Source organism: Petaurus breviceps, unplaced genomic scaffold (assembly GCF_028583685.1).
Source record: "Petaurus breviceps papuanus isolate PSGF00001 unplaced genomic scaffold, PetGlider_PUasm1.0 176, whole genome shotgun sequence".
In the NCBI taxonomy this organism is placed as follows: domain Eukaryota; kingdom Metazoa; phylum Chordata; class Mammalia; order Diprotodontia; family Petauridae; genus Petaurus; species Petaurus breviceps.
In genome coordinates this window covers 26,512,495-26,531,986 of record NW_027185771.1, presented here as the reverse complement: position 1 = coordinate 26,531,986, position 19,492 = coordinate 26,512,495, and the positions used below count along the sequence as shown (strand labels likewise).

The 19,492-nt window shown below is 37.0% G+C and overlaps 1 protein-coding gene across 1 annotated transcript in view; it reads right to left on the bottom strand.

Moving 5' to 3' along the window:
- The window catches only part of CDH8 (cadherin 8), a 527,584-nt gene that overhangs the window by 72,963 nt on the left and 435,129 nt on the right, over nucleotides 1–19,492 (bottom strand). The window contains exon 10 of the mRNA XM_069085836.1: nucleotides 17,478–17,595. Within this exon, the coding sequence (XP_068941937.1) occupies nucleotides 17,478–17,595 (118 nt within the window). The remainder of the gene's footprint in view (nucleotides 1–17,477; nucleotides 17,596–19,492) is intronic.

Here is a 19,492-nt window from a genome sequence, read left to right as displayed (position 1 = left end):
ACTCTATGCAGAGGTTAAGTGGCTTCCCCAGAATTACACAGTAAGTGTCTGAACTAGGATTAAAAACCATGTTTTCTTGACTCCTGGACAGTGAATCACCTTTTTTAATCTATCAGCCCACATCCTTTTTTAACAACTGAGGAAACAGAGATTAAAAGAGATTAAATGACTTTCCTAGGTCACATAAGTAGCATATAGTAGAAACAGTACTAAGACACAGGCCCTTCTATTCTAAATACTACATTTTTTCCATTGTACTATTTTGCCTCTTCAGCTTCTCATCATCTCCAATCTCACAGCTGAGGACATCAAGGCACAGAGAAGCTGAGGTCACCTAGGGAGTAAGGATCAGAAGTAGAAGCACAATTCAAACACTGGTCTTCTAGCTCCCCATCCAATGCCATTTTCATGGCAAACTGCTATCTCCTTTTATGTAGTATTGAGGCATTTGCTATCCTTCTTAAATAGTTTTGCTTGCTCATCCTCCCAAGTGACTAAGTTATATATGACCAGGCTACTTAGATGAGCACTTCCGTGGGCAGGGATATTCATTTAGTCATCCTTTTGCTTAAATTTAAAATGACCTAGATTCATTTAATTCATGTATCAGGAGAAAACAAAAACAACACACACACACACACACACACACACACGACTATTCCTTTCTGCCACACTTACCTCCTCCAACCCCCAATTTCCCTTAATACGGTATTTTATATGTGTCCAAATAAATGTTTCTTGACATCTCTACTTCTTCAGTTTTCTCATCTTTGAAATAAGGGAGAGGATGTTCTCCATAAGCTCTAAGGTCCCTTCCAGCACAAAAATTTTATATTCTAACATTCCAAGGCCAAAGGTCTATCCCGGCTTAAAAACATCATAAATCTATTCCTCGGGAAGTCAACAAATATTTATTAAGCACTTAACCATATGCCAGGTAATGTGCTTACCACCAGGGATACCAAAAACAAAAACAAAAAACGACAATGATAAACAACAATGACACCACCAGTGTTTTCCCTCAAGAAGCTTATAGTCTAAAAAGAGTGACATCCTATGCATAAGTATGTAAATACCAGAAAAAAAATGCAAAGTAGAAGAAAGGTAATCTGAGAGGGGAAAGCCCAAGTAGCCAGGAGTAATAGGAAGGGCTTCCTTTAGATTTAGTTAAACTCCATGCATTAAGTGTCTATTAAGAGTAGTAATCAAGTATTTGCACCATGGTAGAGGCTATGGAAATAGAAAGGAAAAACAATGTTTATGATGAAAAAAGAAAGGCAGCGTGGCATACTGCATGGAGTATTAAATGGATAGAGCTCAAAGCCAGGTGGAGCTAACACATGCTTGGTGACTACCTCTGGGTAAGTTCTAACTTCTCAATGCTAAATCTAGGTAATCCTCTCAGAAAATGCAATTTTCAGAGAAGGTGCCAACCTAAATTGGTAGAACGGATTTCCTAACCTGAGTTCCCTATATGATAAAGTCACAAATCTTATGGAAAAAAAGCAAAAAGGGAAAGGGGAAAAAAAAGACAGAAAGAAAGAAATTTTACTCTATCTATACCTTTCCTAACTATGAAGGAGTAAGATGTATGTTACGGAAAAATCGAATTTAATCAATGCAGAAAAACTTTAAAAAGTGCTCAATATACATATATTATGTGTGTTTATGTATATATACATGTGCACACAAACACACATATGTATAAGTATATATACACACAGTTGTATATATGTTTATATATACATGCATACCCAGTATATATATACACATACATATGCTTACACACATGGACATATATCCACATGTGTATACACACATAGGATATAGCATTTAGGTGCTGAGAGAAAATAATTATTTTCTTTACCAGTAATGTTATCAAAGGCCACAGAGGGAGAATGTCAAAAAGCACTCCTCCTTCTTCTAAGCCACACTCACCTACAATTCCCTACAAAATCATTTAGTAGATAGTACTCTCAAAATAAGGGGCAAGTATCTAATTGCACCTGCAATTTTCTATTTATGGAAACCATGAGAAAACTGCATTTGTAGGAAGAAAGAGAGAGAGGCAGGGAAGGAGCAAGCAAATGTAACATCTTTTCATTGTTTCACATTATACACCAACAAAGAGAGATAAGAATCAAAATCTGGCCTTGAGCAAGCTTCTAGGTAATTATATGCGTGCAGTGAATAGGATATATTTGTATGTATATATATATTTGTATTTTATTATATAACTACCTGAGGCAAGAATCAATCTCTTAACTTCTATTCCCAGATGTGGACAGGAGGTCTTTTTCTTATAAAATGATTGGTTTGGCACATCTATGGGTTGCAGAAAGTACCTGTCACTCAGTGTATGGAAAATACTATGTGATTCTACCATATCTAAAAACACAACATGAATCATTGCTAGATATCCATCTGGGAACCTTTCAGGAAAAGAGTCCATCAATCCATCCTCTTCATCCTCTTCCTCACCATCACTCCTAAGATTTATATAGTTATTTAAAGTTTAAAAGATGCTTTTCTCACAATAACCCCATGAGTTATCTATAGTGCAAGTATAATTTTGTCTCTTCCATGGTTTTAAAACAAAACAAAACTGAACCTGGGAGACTGGAAATGACTTGCTCAGGGTCACACATCTTTTAAATAATAAAGTTAGCATATGAACCCCTATGTCAATACTACAAGTCCAGTCTTCCACAAAAATATAATTATATAGAAGCTTTCCAAATAGTTAATAAAAATAATGTTGGGCATCAAAGTCTGTAACTATAGGAAGCATGGGATATAAGAAACAAGGATATTAAGAAAGGTCTGAATTGGTTAGATTAATAGTAAAAATATTTTATTATAGTTTAAACTTTATAAAATATTTTCCTCAAAAGTCTTATAAAGTAAATAGTACATGTATTACCACAGCTGTTTTGTAAAAGGAACACATTAGAGAAAGGGTCTGGAATGTCCAGATGCAAGCCCCAGGTCTGACATACCTTGCCTGACCACTGGACAAGTCACTTAACCTTTCGTCCTAATCAGCAGTGAAATCCCAGATATAGTCAATATCCCCATTTTCCAGATAAGGAAAATAGGGGTGATATAATAGAAGTGCCTTGCTTATGTTAACATGATTAATAAATGTTGAAGTTGGAACCCTGACTCTAAGTCCATCTCCTTTTGTGCTCAACTCTACCATCTCTCTAAGGTTAGTTCATATTTGACATGGCCCTCAAGGGGATAGTGTTGGATCTAATACCATAGGTCATTCAGTTTCACCCAGAATATCAGTTCAAAGACCCATCACCTAAAAAGCCTGGATCTGCCATACCCAAAGCTATGCCCAATGAGCCTACTGAGAGAATCTCATGGCCAATCACCAACCCTTAAAGATACAGGCAATTTAAGGAACATGCCTTACAGATAGATGATAAATGGGTTAATATCCAAGTTTATTTAAAGTATAAACTCATTAATGTTGATACAGGATATTTTTAAAAAACATATAAATTGATAATTTTTAAAATCATGTGTACCTTTTCCAACCCTATGTACTATCCCTTGCAGAACTCAAATGCTTGCTTGACTTTAATCATCCTCTATGCAGATGATTCCCAAATTTATATCTTCACTTCTCACTTCTCCCGGGACTCTTCTCCCAACCACCCACATAAATGGCATTCTTGAAACTCAAAATCAACATGAACAAAACCAAATTCATTACCTTCTCATCAAAATATGATAATGACACCATCATCATTCCCAGCATGAGAATTCATAACCTCAAAATCATTTTTATTCTTTTCTCTTCTTTGCTCTCTATATCAGGCTAACCCTGTCAATTTTGCCTCTGCAAAATCTTTTATTTCTATCCTCTCCTTTCTACTTTTGTAACCGCCACCTTAATTCATGCCCTTATCTCATCTTGACTAGGTTATTATAATAATCTTTTCTTGACTAGGCTGCCATAAGTATGTTCCTTATCCGGTATATTTTCTCTTCAATCCATCTTTTAAAACCACTGAATAATCTTTCTAATGCATGGCCCTAATACATACCTACATAAAAGATGATATCATTCCCATTCCTGCTACCTCCAAAGCCTACTATCTCTAACCACTGAATGCCTAAGAAAATATAAACCCTTAATCCAACCTATATATTGTCTTCAACTCTTCACTCTCTCCCACACCCCATATCCCATTAGTGGTCAAGTCCTGTTGTTTCTACCTTCAAAACAGCTCTCATATATTTCCCTTTCTCTCCTCTGATGCTGCAATCATTCTAGTACAGACCCCCATCACCTCAAATGTGAACTACTGAATACATTTTTAGTTGACCTCCCTACCTGAATTCTTTCCCCACTCCAATCCATCCTCCATTCAGATGTCAAATTGGTCTTTCTAAAATAGAGGCCTGAGCATCTCTGTCTCTCTTTGTCTCTCTGTCTCTCTGTCTCTCTCTCTCTCTGTATTTCTGTCTCTCTCTCTCTCTGTATTTCTGTCTCTCTCTCTCTCTGTATTTCTGTCTCTCTCTCTCTCTGTATTTCTGTCTCTCTCTCTCTCTCTCTCTCTCTCTCTCTCTCTCTCTTTCTCTCTCTCTCTCTCTCTCACACACACACACACATGCTAAAAACAAAACAAAACCCTCCAATGGCTTTCTATTACCTCCAGGATCAAATATAAAATCATCTGTTTGGTTTTCAAAGCCCTTTATAAAAGAACCCCTTTCTACCTTCCCAGTCTTCTTTTATTTCACTTACCCCCACATATCCCTATATACTTCTTCAATCCAGTGACACTGGACTTTTTGCCTCCTTATAAATCCACTCCATCCCTGACTCCAATTATTTCTACTTATTGTCCCTCATTCCTGAAACATTCTCCTTCCTTATCTCTACCTTCTAGCTTCCCTGGCTAATTTCAAGTCTCAGTCAAAATCCCACCTTCCTGTAGGAATTTTTACCCAGTGATAATCTTAGTGCCTTCTCTTTAAGACAGGCCTGCACAACCTGTAGCCCCTGGACTGCTTATAGAACACCAAAGGATTTTAGGAGTCCTGCAAAAAATGTAAATGAAAACATTCTCTAAGTTTTCCATGGGCTGCTCAAAATCCTTTAGTTTGCCTCCCCGGCATAAGCAGCCTGGCTACAGGTTGTGTAGGCCTGCTTTAAGACTACCATTTTCCAATTTATCCTGTATATATCTTGCTTGCAAATGTTTGCAAGTCATTTCCTATGCCGGACTATGAGTTTTTCTTTGTATCCCCAGATCTTAGCACAATGTCCAGAAAATCGCTGTTTTTTAATAAAAAACAGACACTCAACCCTCACCCCTGATTTTAACTCCAATTTACTTTGCCAAACTAATCTCAAATTCTTCCCCTTTATATGCTTTTAATTCTAATTTAATTGGAATAATCGTTGTTCTTTTTGCTTTTATTATGTCCTCTCTCATTTCTCTCTCTTTTCTCACATTGCCTTCCATGCATGGGGTAAACTCTACTCTCCTGCCTCTTTTCTCTGCCTGTTGAAGAACTGCCCTTGTTTGAAGGCCCAACTCAGATGCAACGTCTCCAGGTTCCTTTCCTGACATATCCCCAATGAATTTTTGTTCCCTTTGCATCTTTCTCACTCTTCATTTCAGCAAAATTATTGTAACATAGAGATTCCTATTTCCTAACCCCATTTGGAACTGAAAGTTTCTTGAAAGCAGGATCAATCTTTGGATTCCCCAAAGTTAGCACAAGCAATAACAATACAATGACAATCCACACATTTGGAGGGCTTTCAGTATGGGAGAGAATTTTGGAGAGCTGAGTACAAATTTGGCCTATAATACTGATAAATTCCATGACCGTGGGTACATTGTTTGACCTTTCTTGGCCAACCTCATCTACTGAATGGTGATAAGCATAACACTTTGAACTAGTAATTAATTTATGAAATCATGAAATGGGCATGCTTAGTTCTTTGGGTTCTAATGGGGAAAGGTCACAATTGGCTCTGGAAAACAGGGTAGCAATCACACTTCAATTAAACACAGAGGGTATGGGGGAAAATGGCCCATAAAGTCAGAGGTAAGTGCTAAAAAATAGGGCTACAGAAGCAAATAGCATGGGAACAGGCTATAAAATAGAGAAGTAAGGGAGAGAGCATGGGCAAAAGAATAGGGAGGTAAAGAGGCAGAGAGTGTCACTCATGTAGCCAAGGCCAAGAGTAGGGGGGCACTTAGCAACATGAATCTGATAAAGCTGAAAGAAGACTCAGGATTTTAAGGTCTCGTTTTTATGGGGCTTTGTTGAGAAAAAAGATCGACTCCTTATCTGTGCCTTCTCGGTGTTAATGTTTTGACACATCCAAGTCAACTCAAAGTTATCAATAAAACTACAAACTTAGCATTCCCATCATCCCAAAGATATCACCCTTTGATGTTCTCCTGGTTTGGAACTGTGGTAGTCGGTAATTTTTCTGGTTTTATGTTACAGCACCAAAAACCTTGAAAGCACCACTTGATTCAACACGTATTGCCAGGATGTGAATGTTATTAAATTTCTAAATTATGCTCCTTTGAATTTTGGATGATCTGTATGTGTTTTCTAGATTTCCCTGTGAGATCTTATTTACTGACAAGGCCCCTTTTATATTAGCTAAATGTATTTATTTTACTGACTTGAGAGGAGTGGTCTTGGGACCAGAACAAGACAGAATTTTTAAAGACACCTACCTCCCAATATTGTTGTGAGGACAAAATAAGAAAATATTTTTAAAGTGCTTTGAAAATCTTAAAGCAAATGTATAAATTATAAACTACTCATTTAAAATAATATTAATATAGTAGGTATTTAATAATAACTGAGTTAAATTTGGTGAAGGCAAGATTTTCTTCAGACAAACAGACTTGGGAGCCCTTGAAATTTCATCATTACAAATTCCTTCCACCAGCAGAGATGAGAAAGTTTTCTGTAATTTGGAACCTTAGAGAGTCGCCCTTAGCACTGATAGGGTGACTTGTGCATAATTACACAGCTAGTATTTTTGAATGTCAGAACCTGAACCCAGGTCTTCTTGCCTTAGAAACAATCTTCTAACCACTATACCACACTACAGGATAATATGTTTTAAATAAACTTCCTCAAACAACATGAGCTTAATAAATCTCATCCATATTTTTTTTCTGGATCAGAAATATATAATTTTGATATCCAAACATCAGGTTATATGAATTTAGTATAGTCTTGAAGAAAGAGATGTAAATTTAAGAGGATATGGGTTTATGTCCTGCCACTTACTGTGACCCTAGGCAAGTCACTAATTCTCTGATTCTTAATTTCCTCATCTGCAAAATGGGGATCATATTATTTGTCTTCCCTTCCTGACAGCACAATTGTGGAGAAAGCTTTGGTACTAATTAAATGCCAAATATTATAATCAGGGAGAGGAAGGCTTTAAACTCATTCAAAATTGGAGAAATTTTTTTCTCTCTTCCACATGTTTAAAGAGAATATAGAAAGAGCTAAGTATAGTGAATCAGATTGATTAAACATTAAACACCAATAGTTCCCAAATCAAGTTCCCAAAATCCATAGTCTTTAACATAAATTGCATAAACCACGTGCTTTTTATGTATCCTTCTCCTATTCTTATGAGTTTTTTCATATAAGACCTGGTTCTTTACTAATAACTTATTTCTTATCTATTAATTAATAACACAAACCTATTTTCTAGAGAATGTAAGCTTTACTTTGAAGAATTCTTTTAAAGAAATATATAAGAAAGCCATGGAAAAGTCCACCATTTTCTTGAAACATCTTTGCCCCACAAGCCAGCCTGAAAATAGCCAGCCTCAGCTTTAAAATGTTCTCTGCTGAATGTGAGATTTGTTTGCTCAAACAGCAGAATAGCCACATAAGACACCAAACTATTTCATTTTTAGTCTGTATCTTTTTTTTTCCACTATTAGCTGGCATTTCTTGTCCTTTAAAAAAAAAGGTGTGTAGAATTTTGTCTTGTTTAAAAGTGCAAAGAGGGCATTCCATGCCTAGCTTCCTTAAGGAGGTAAGAATATACAACAGAGAAGTGCACTGTCATGAAAAGAGATCTGAACGAGCAGGCCAAAAGAAGTGGACTCAAATCTACCCCTTCCACACTCACTCCCCCTACCTCACTCTGCTTCTGTGTGACCTTGGAAAAGTCACATAACCCTCTGGTTCTCAATTTTGTCATTTATAAAGAGAGAGAATTAGACTAGATAAACTCTAAGTTCTTTCATAAATTTAAGTTAATATTCCTATGTACTCTAGGAAACATGTACAAGAGCTTTATTGGTATATGAGCATTCATATTTGCCCAGATGTAATGGGAATGTAAATTTAAAGATCTTCCCTGCCCCTAGGCTAAAGTGCACCTGGAGCCTGGGGTGGGAGGCTTGTTTTTCAGTAGATACTTTTTGATTGGCCAGTGAGTCAATAAGGTTGTTACATTCTCTTAGCCAGGAAAAGGCTATATAAGCCCTGATGTGTAGCTTTGTTTTGGGGGTCACTTTGAGAAGTGTTCTGTGATTTGATCTGGATTCTGGGAAGCCGTTGTTGAGAGCCCCCCCCCCTTGGCTTTGAAAAACCCAGATATTGATTTGGTATGGATGTAATGGTTGGGCAGTTTGGAAATCTGTCTACTTGATCTGTTTCTCTGTCTTGATAATTCTCTCTGTAAATTCTGAAGTTCGGGGTGCTGACCTTTTTCCCCTGAACTAGGTAAACGATACATATGTTTGACTGATTAAAGTAAGCTTGTTAACCCATTTTGAGTTGCTTTCCTTTATCAAAGCAGATCCAAGAACCTGTGTTGGTAGCAATCCCTGGGGATGCTGGGGTGCTTGTTGCTACACCAGATTAAAGTAATAAAAAGATCCTGGTTGAATATTTTTCTTATGTGAACCTTGTATGGAACTATTAGGAATACAGGATAACAGTTTCACACTGTCTTGGTTCTCAGTTAGCTCCAGAACTTCACAGGCTGAAACACAGGAGATTATTTTTATCCTTAATACCAGAACTGTGATGATTAGTTATTTCCTTTTTCAGTTATGGATATCACAATAAAGAAAAGAGGCTGTTAAATTGGAAGAGAGACTGAGCAATATGACCAGGATGTTAAGGGAACTTGAAACCAAGTTATTTAAGGATTGCTTTAAATAACTAAAATGTTTAGCCTGTAGATGAGGAAGAGGCTTGATGTTGTAGATGGCGGTGGGCATTGAGGAAGGCATGAATCCAGACTCGAAATACTTTAAGAGCCATAATATAATAATTACATTTGTTTTGCTTGTCCCCTGGGATTAATACTAAGAGAAAAAGTTAGAAGTTTTATAAGGAGGCAAATTTTGCGTCAGTCTAAGACACACACACACACACACACACACACACACACACACACACACTGCTTTTCTAACATTTAAAGCTGTCCCAAAATGAAAAGGGCTCCTTCAAGAAGCAAGAAACTTTTTTGGGTCTAAAAATCTTTCAGAGGAAGCTTTTGGGTTTGCTAGGAGGAGAGAAGAGGTGAGGGATCATGCTTGAGAAATGGATTAGACCAGATGACTGCTGGGTTGTGACTTTTAATCTCTAAGAGAATGTGATCCTATTTCCTTCTGGGCTTGATGTTTAAGTTTGTTTTTGATCCCTCATGCTATTTCACTTTCATTCATTTGAAATGAGCCTCTTCCCACAGTCAAAATCTTTGCTTTCTCTGCTCTAGCCTCAGGTACCAGCTGCTGAAGGAGACTAAGAGGCACTAGGCTACTTGGCTGCAATCATACTTGTGACACAGAATGCTGTTATTCAGGTCATGACCCTATATGTATGGTATATTACAGATCTTGAAATCCATGTCTATAACATGTTCAGATTCTTTCCAAGTACCAGCTTTCCATAGTGAAAGATTAAATGATCTTCAATTGTGATAAACAAAACAATGTACCTCAAATTTTGCTTCAAATGACAGATGATATTAACTCTGCATTTAATGTTAACATGTGGATTAGTTAACTAAAGTACTATCAATATATGACTGAAATCCAGCAAACTGTAAAATCTATTCTCCCTATAACCCACCCCTTCAAAAACGAAATCTGTGTTGTTGTGGTAAAGGATGTTCTGCTCACTGCACATCAAACCCAATGGTCCAGTTAAGACTGTTTAAACAGTAACTATCTCTGAATAAATTGTCAAACTTCTGCTATCTGGTTTCTCAGGGAATACATGTTCATTTCTAAATGAAGATTTGGGGGCAAAAGGTTTAGAGGATCAAAAGCTAAAGGCAAGACAGTCAGGTGGTATGCCCAAATATGGTTTTAAGATGACAAAAATTAGCCACCCTTCTTTTCCCAAAAAAAGAGAAAAGCCGTGAGATAATGTTGGAGGCAAAGACTGACAAATCATGATGGTAAATTAAGGGGGAGAGCTTTGATGCAATGAACAATTTCCATTAGCATTATGGCCAGCCACATGCCTCAATCTTGGCCCAGATCATTGAAAGTGTATCCCCTGTTGTCAGTAATCCGCAGATTAAATTGTCTCTAACAGTACACATTGAAAAAAAAATAGATGGTAAAAGCCCTACTGTGGCTAACCAGAGCAATCATTTTAGGATTTTGAATATTTGCAAAAGAAGCTCTTCAGTTCCAATGGTACCTTTTCATTTTGATTAAAAAGCTAAAGAAAGAAGACCTGGGGAAGACACAAAAATAACAGGGCCTGACAAAAGCCACTGAAGCAAAGACATTGATGCTCTCTGCTGATCCCTTATGCCTTCCCTTTCTACAATATATGGTGTAATGATGACATATCCCTTTTCTATTTTGTTTAGTGTGGATTTGTCTTTTAATTACAGATTAGTTGACAAAATGCAACATAAATGACTTCTTGTCAACATTCTGTTGCTCTAAGCACAAATAATAAATTACAAATAACTGAAGTGAAGGCATTTCCTACTCATGCATGCATAAAGACAGTCTACATATTTAGGACCAACATTCACTTTCTCTTTTGTACAAACTATACTCTTCCTTGATCTTGTGCTTTCAGAGATCTGTGATGCTATCAGTGCACATAGTCTGTTCTCTAATGAAATTATAAATCCTTTATGACTTAGAAGCCTGTCTTCCTGAGTTGCTGAAGAACCCTCATCCCTCCAAATCATTATCCCGTGGTTAATAGTCTAGTGATGAACTTAACTGCATGTAGGTTGTATGATCCATGGACAAGAAGTCCAATCTGTATTCTTGATTATAACTTAGGAGGGCTTGTCAGTGCTCATGCTCTATTGGCATAACTTTACTCTCATGTCGTAAAGAAGAAATAGAGGAAGAGTCTAATGAAGGAGTTTTTCTGATTAAGAGATATCATCAAGGGGGAAACCATTACAAAATGGGTATTGTATACATTTGATAATTCTTGTATTATGGTAATGTGGATAGATTCGTGTTCAGGAAATGATCCTGTACATCAGTGATAGTTTTAGTGGAAAATGCCATTTTTTAGAGAGGGTTCAAATTGTGGAAGAAATATACACATATATACACACAAACATGCACATGAACACACACTGTCCTAAATATATGTATATATATATATACACATATATATATATATAAAGATGTGTGTGCATTTATGTATGTGCATGTTTTTGTGTGTGTGTCCGTTATGTTTTCTAAAGACTTTTTTCCTGAAGGAGAGGGGGAAAAATAACAATTAACACATTGATGTGTTTCAGATGAGGGGGATTTAAAGGCCAATCAGGAAATAGAGTGCTCTTGTGTGAGCACTCAGCTAGTTCCAAGTCAGAGCAGAGTAGGCAGCAAAGGTTAAGAGGCCTGAAAGAGGACAAATGGCTTACCAGGTGGCCCCCTCCTTGCTGTCTGGATCATCAGGATGGCCTTTCAGGTCCAATGAAGCCTTGATTGATCACATCTGGCTTAAGGCGAGGAGAGAGGGGCTCTGTCTGGCTGGACGCCTGTATCCTGAATACAGGAGAGGAGTGAGTAAGGATTCAGCTGGACAGAAGAGAGAGCAAGGTCACAGGGGACATCGACGGCTGGATTGGAATTTGGGACCCCAGGTCCAATGTCTGGTATCAACTTTCAGGTTGGGAAGAGAAAGATCCAAGAGAGAATAACTGTGGTCCAAAAATAGTATGGAAGACCACCTCCTTCAGCCTTCCAGAACTCTGAACACTGTTTGTAAAAAGAGTGAGTGGAAGGTAATTGAGAATGCTCATGTTCAAATTCAAAGTGAGCCTAAATAGGTTATATGTGGAGATATCTAGCCTGTTCAGTATAAGGACATGTTGTTCATTGTTAGTTTTTTGTTTTTTAAGGAAAGTGGCGGTGGAGTGGAGGGGGACATTCTATGTTGATGAAACAGAAACCAGAGATATAGTGTTCTAAAACAGATCCCCCAAATCTACAGCTATATCTTGGGTCTATGACAACTTTTGCACGTATGGCAGATTTTATCACAGTACAACCTGATGTAGAACAAATACTTTGCTAATAATTTCAGTTAAAGGCAATATGTATCCACTAAAAATGGGGTCACTTTTAAAGTTCAAAACGAACATTATGGAATTAGCAAGGTCCAAGTAAGAAAGGAACATGGGTAGGATGAAAGCAGTGAAGAGATACTGTGTAGGATGAAAAAGCAATGAATGAATGGTTCATGATAGGAGACAGATGTAACACCTGATGGTTCATTTCCTCAAAGGGCTCTACTTAGATGATTTTCATATCAGGAAGGAGATTGATATTAAACTTGTAAAGTTGAGTGATGTGTCAAAATATGGATTATTGGTTTGGAATGAGTTCCTTTAATGCTCCAAGGTTCCATTCTTTGTTAGTGAGGTTATTACATCCAGGTGTGCAAATGGTGCCATTTCTATGCTTTAAGAGACTATCTTACTGAGTTTCTGAGACCAGAACAATAATAATTGAAATAATTTCACATATAACTGTGCATAGCAAGAAGCCTCTCTGCACTTAACTAGTCTAGTTTATTATTGACACAGAGTCTGTACTCGTATTCTTCCAAGTTAGGAAGATTGGAAGGAGCTGGTACTCTGCTGGAATACTTTCAAGAAATCAGGGTCACTTCCATGCCATAATGAGATACTTTAGGAGGACTGGATTGGAGGAAATGAACTGCATTCTAAAAATGTGCAAAGCACTATAGACATGAAGAAAATGGAAGAGAAAGTGAATATGAAGTTCCAGTTGGAACCTACCTTCTGCAAATTGATCATTATAGTAATGCCCTAGTAGCTGGTCTGTTGAGTCAAAGAGAGGATATCAACATTAAAAGGGGGGGAAAAGGAAAGAAAGTCAGCATCATTTGATGCTCTGGTTTAGTTTCTGTCTTGGTGAATGTGAGCAAGGTTTTTGTGTCACCAGGCTGTTCCTCATCTCCTCAAGCCAAAAGCTTAGTCCATCCCTCTGCCTCTCACAAGCTGTCCTCATGTGTCAGGAAACTGGATTTTTTTTTCAATTTCTTACACACATGGTTCAAATATCTTAGTAGAAAACATGAAAACTCCCATTACAGTCCACTGCTCCCTAGCAATTTCAATCAAATCTATTACCTACAGAACACAAGCTAGAGTTGAGCAAGTTTCCAAGAAGCAATACAACTCAGACTTTCTGCAAGCAAACGCTTTCAGTGTCTGTAAAAGGTTCATTTATCTTCCCTGTCTCCTTATATTTAATTGTTGGGTGTCTTCCATTTTCATGGTTGCACTGGATGCCTAAATGCCAAGATGTGGTGAGCAAAACTTTCTCTTTTTTTAAGGTTCACCCAACTGGAAGGAGGGACCAACGTTTCTGGCTAAGTTCCCAGACAAACTGTGAAAACTCAAAATGCTTAGGTTGTTTGCTGTTAACTGAAATTTTTAATGACTCACTGAAATTTTGATCTTTACTTCAACTTTATGTGGCTGGGGAGGGATAGGTTACACTGCTCTTTCTGGAAGACAAATTATTTCTTACCTATTGAAAAGTAATTCTAGTTGTGACATCACAAAACTGTGTACAAAGAGATAATATGCAACCTCTTTCTCAGGCATTTACTTTTTATTACATATCAGTTCTTAGAGCAACTAAGTGGCACGTGTTGGGCCTAATGCCAGGAGGACTTGTCTTCCTGAATTCAAATCTGGCCTCAGACAGACACTTAGCTGTGTGACTCTGGGCAAGTCACTTAACCCTGTTTGCCTCAGTCCTCAGCTATAAAAATGAACAGGAGAAGGAAATGGCAAATCAGTTCAGTATTTCTGCCAAGAAAACCCCAACTGATCACAAAGAATTGGACACACCAGACAAACAACTGAACAATCAGGTTAATCAGGTATCAGTTACCTTTAAAGTGCAAAGGAAATATCTATATGAAACAGAAGCAGGAATTATAGCACACTGGAACTGGAAACGATTTAGGAATCATCATTTCCAATCCTCTCATTTTGAAGATGAAGAAACTGAAACTCTTTGAGGTATTAAGTGACAATTAGTGACAGAGCCAGGCTTTAAATCCAGATCTTTAATTCCCAATCCCAGTTTCTTTGTCACAATGACTAATTCTTGTGAGATGGTGTTCTACGCTACTAAAATTGATTCTTCAGGTTCCCCATAGATATAAGCTCTTTGAGTTCAAGATTGTGAATTTTTTGTCTTTGTGTACCAAATACCTCATACATGTAGTCAGTGCTTAATAAAGACTTGCTGAACTGAATTCTTCTTTGGCAATCTTTTTAAATGTGGATACACCAATCTGTGATTTTATTTTATTTTATTTTAGATAATGGTCATGCCAAGTACGAGAGATGGAACATACAGTTTTTAGAGAACTCTGCCAAGACCATGATATTATGCGATTAACTCCCTGATTTATTCTGAGAATCAGTTACTCTTTTTCTTTATAAGATGAATTAAGTTTTAATCAAAATAGTTTGAAATAAAGATCTTACTATTCTGTTTAATACACTTATAGCTTCATAATGCCAGACAATTTTTTAAATTATTGCTCACAACAACCCTGTGAGGTTAGGTCATAATTATTGCTGTCAAGGAAAGAAAATAAAGAAAAATAAAGTTTCAGTGAAAAGAAAAATAATACAGTACAGAGAATATAGGCAGCCTGTCAAAGACTACTGTGTAAGTCACTGGGAGATCAAGGACGAGAAATATTTTCTTTGATGCCCAGCTCTCTATTCTCTACTAGTTAGTGGTGATACCAAGAACTTGTAATATTTCTTCATCTGTTAATATACATTTATTAGGAGACAATACCGTTAGGTAAATCAGTAAGTTTCAACGACTGAAATTCAAATTCATACTTCCCAAAGTTTCTACTACATATGAACTTATGTAAGCTCCTTGAAGGTAAGGACAATCTTTGGTTTATTTATTAGCTTTTGTTGTTTTTGTTTTATTTTGTATCCTCAGTGTTTAACGCAGTTCTTGACTCAACAATAAGCCTTCAATAATTGTTCCTTCCAATCCTTCCTTCCTTCCCTCCATTCCCTCCCTCTGTGCTTCTTGCTTCCATTCTTCCTTCTTTTCTTCTCTCCCTCTCTTCATCCCTCCCTCCCTCTCTTCCTTCCTTCCTTTCTTCTTCCCTCCCTCCCTTCCTTCCAACAAGATTGTCCTTGAGACTTAGCATGGTAGAATGAATGGAACCAAAGTGGTTGACACTTGGTTGCAAATTCCATTTATATTAGATTTATTTTGAGAAAAATCATTAAATAAGCCTGGTGAATAGAACAATCGCCACACAAATGATACAGCTATGGAACCCTCAAACTGATAACATGCACTGATCATTTGGGCTGTCCAAAGGGTCTCACACCTATTCATCTGACTTCTTCAACTCTTTGCTATTGACTTCTATGGAAGAAAATGTTATGAGTTAAACTGATTGTGTTTACACAATTTGTTTTAATTTGTTGTTCAAATAAAGAAATTAGGGAGGGTTGTTCTCATTTTCTATACTGGTGAAGGTATAAGCTAAAGACAACTATTTACATGATACTCTTCCTTCTTTTTTTTTTAGCATACATTAACATCAATGAAAGCACCTTTAGAGAACTAAATAAAATTGTGTTCAAAGGAAAGTCATGATAAATTTGGTAAATTTTATGGAATTTTAATTTATGGTATAAATGAATATTTGTTGATGCTACCTTTTTCAAATGGGACCAGATACAAAAAATAATCAAAACGAGTCCCTATCGTGTAATTTTTGTACTTGTTGAATATTTCATACAGACCTTTAAAAATATGTGTTAATAACATTTCAATTCAGCAGATCATCACTAAGAATACTTTCTCCACTAATGCAGATCACAGAAAGTCCAGGGTTTTAGAAGTTGATCTATGTGGGTTGGGATGGCCAACAAAATCAATCGAATCATTACCTTGTAACTAATTTTTAATGATGAACCTCTCTCAGTACATATATTGGATGGTGTTTAAACAACAGGCAGTTTTTCATTGAGGCAAAATTTTAACCCTCTCACCTGACATTGCCTTCTAGAACCCAAGGTCAACCCTATGTCACTTTGAGATATTAGAACACTTTAATGGAGGAAGAACTAAAGAAAGCTTTACATGAATAAGAACAGATAGATTTAGACCACACATTTATCTTACTGATCATTTCCAAAGGGTTACATCATGGATCTAAGTACAATCTAAACCAAAATAAATATATTTTTGAAACCTTATTCAATATGCAATGACTTAGGAGAGGAAAATATATGGAGGCTTTGGTCATTTCTTTTTTTAATCTTTACACTTTCTGACCTTCACACATAATATATGAGCACTAAGTAAAATATTTCATTTAAACTTGGTACAAAAGGTGAAATAGACTGAACTGATTTCCAAGGCCTCTTAAGACTCCACAATAGGACCTGGCAGTATAAATTACAATATACCGCAGACACACATTATCTTTCAGGAAGTTGTTGGCCCATTGACATACTGGGTGTAGGTGTCAAATAAATATCTAAAAGGTATACACACAATCCAGGCACAATTAAAAATGGATTCCCCTGCAGGTCTTATAATAAACATTGCATTAGAAGTGAACAACTCTAAGACATAAGCCAAACCCTCCTACAGAAGCATACCTCCATGTACCCAAATTCCTGGAACTTTCAGAGATCCTTCCTTAGACCCCTTCAAGTAAAATGGGTAAGGTTTCCCTGAGATGAAATTACATTTTCATTTTAGAGGGTTTTTATCTATTTTTCTGATACTATAAAAGGTAAAGTGATATAATTACCATGCCATTACACTGATAAGCCCAGCTCTAACTGCACATGGGGAGGGGAAAAATGGGAATTAAGTTGCAACTGAACAATACAGCAGAAAACAGCACGGAGAGAAGGTGAGTTCTGGCCCCATCTCCTAATGCTTTTATATATTTACCTTCATTTTTTTTGATGGTGAAATTTGGGTTGTTGGCCATTTCAGGAAGAAGGCTATATAGGAAAAAATGTCCAGTTTTGGGCTCATCTTTGTCTATAGCGCTGACTGTTTGGATCACCTGTAATATAAAAAAGTGACATCAGCTTTTCAGATGATATCAATTCTCTAAAAATGCCCTAAATTATTGTGCTAGAGGACTTGCCATCATTTAAAAAAGACAGGCTTGAAAAGCTGCTAAGAATAAAGATCTCAACCTGCTGCATTTTGAAACTGTTGTGGTTTGGAATATCAGAATCATAACACTTGTAAATTGCAATCAGCTCGTCACAGGTTTCTTCCAGTTTGAGCATTTGTTGGCCCCCAATAACAATGTAATCTCATGCTCCTTTGAGGATGGCAGAAGACCGTACAGTGTGGGTGTTGGGAGGGTAAGGAATTGAAATCTGGAAACCTTGCCACTCTTACTGAGCGATGCTCAGCAGGCTCCCATCCCCTTGCCAAAGAACGGGGCTGTTTCCAGGCACAAACATCACTGCAGCAAGCCTCTCCAAGTACTGAAATGTAACCCCCACCCCCAATAATGAATACTGTTTTTAAAGTCAGTGGATAACAAATTCAAACAATGCTTTGGAGTGTATCCTGAGATGAATAAATTATAGGGATTAGAGGAATTACCACTGTGAAGAGAGCTGTTTGAATAGATACAGATACTTGAAAATGGAACAGGTTGAATGTGCTTGTTTCATTTGAAAGACCTGCAGGAAGATGGGGCGAAGGTACTTCTTGTGATATCAGAGCATGATCTCAGTCATTCATATTTAGTATGGTCATGGTATTAATCACTTATCCTATAATATAGCATTTGCAATGTTGAAAGACAGTTAATATAGAGTTCATATGAATGGTTTAGAGCTACAGGGTTTACTATTTGTATTTACTTGTGCATACAGACATGTGGTTCAATGGAAACAGTACAAATCTGAAGGTAACAGATTTTAATTCAAATCCTGCCTCTATCACTGACCAAGGATAAGTCACTTAATGGGCATTTAGATAGTGTGCCAAGCCTGAAGTCAGGAAGACTAATTTTCCTGAGTTCAAATCTGTACTCAGACCACTACTAGCTATGGGGTCTTGGGCAATTCACTTAATCATCTTTGCATTAGTTTCCTCATCTGGCAAATGAGCTGGAAAAGGAAATGACAAACCACTCCAATATCTTTGCCAAGATAACCCTCAAATGGGAACACAAAGAATCAGAAACAACTGAAACAATTAAACAACCAAATCACTTAAGTTCTTGGATCCACAATTTCCTCAAATACAAAATGTAGATAAGAATACCTCATGAAAGTCATAAGTAACATAGGACATATATGTTAATTTCTATAAGTAATATGGGTTTATTTGGGGTATTTATTTGTGGTCAAGACCTGTAATTTCATCAAGAAGGAACTTCTGGTGTGAAAACTGTATTCATCAGTGTAGTAGGGGAAATGAGCCATCTCAGTTCAACTATGAGAGAGAATTCCATCTCATCCATGGAGAAGTCTTTAGCTAAACAAGCTATAAATAATAGATACTTTGAGTAACCAACTTCCCTTCAATACGTGCCACTTCTAATCTTTTTTTTTTCCTCCTCCCTGGAATCAGTCCTGAAGAAAATCTGGAATCACATATGGCCTTTCTCTAAGCAGATGAAGAATATCTCTCTTCTCCAAAACTCTCTCATTAACCCTGCCGTTCATACAATCTCTCACTCAAGGTCACGTAGCACTCTCTTTACCAATCTAGAATTGCATCCCACAGATAGTGTGTATGCCTATTGTGGGAGTACTCACCCAGCTTCTTTGAGAATCAGGTTACACATGTTCACTAGATGTGAGCTAACTTCAAGGGTCATATTCTCACTGACAATTATATCTCCCTCTGCCACCCTCCAAAAATGTTATGATAGATAGATAGATAGATAGATAGATAGATAGATAGATAGATAGATAGATAGATAGATAGAT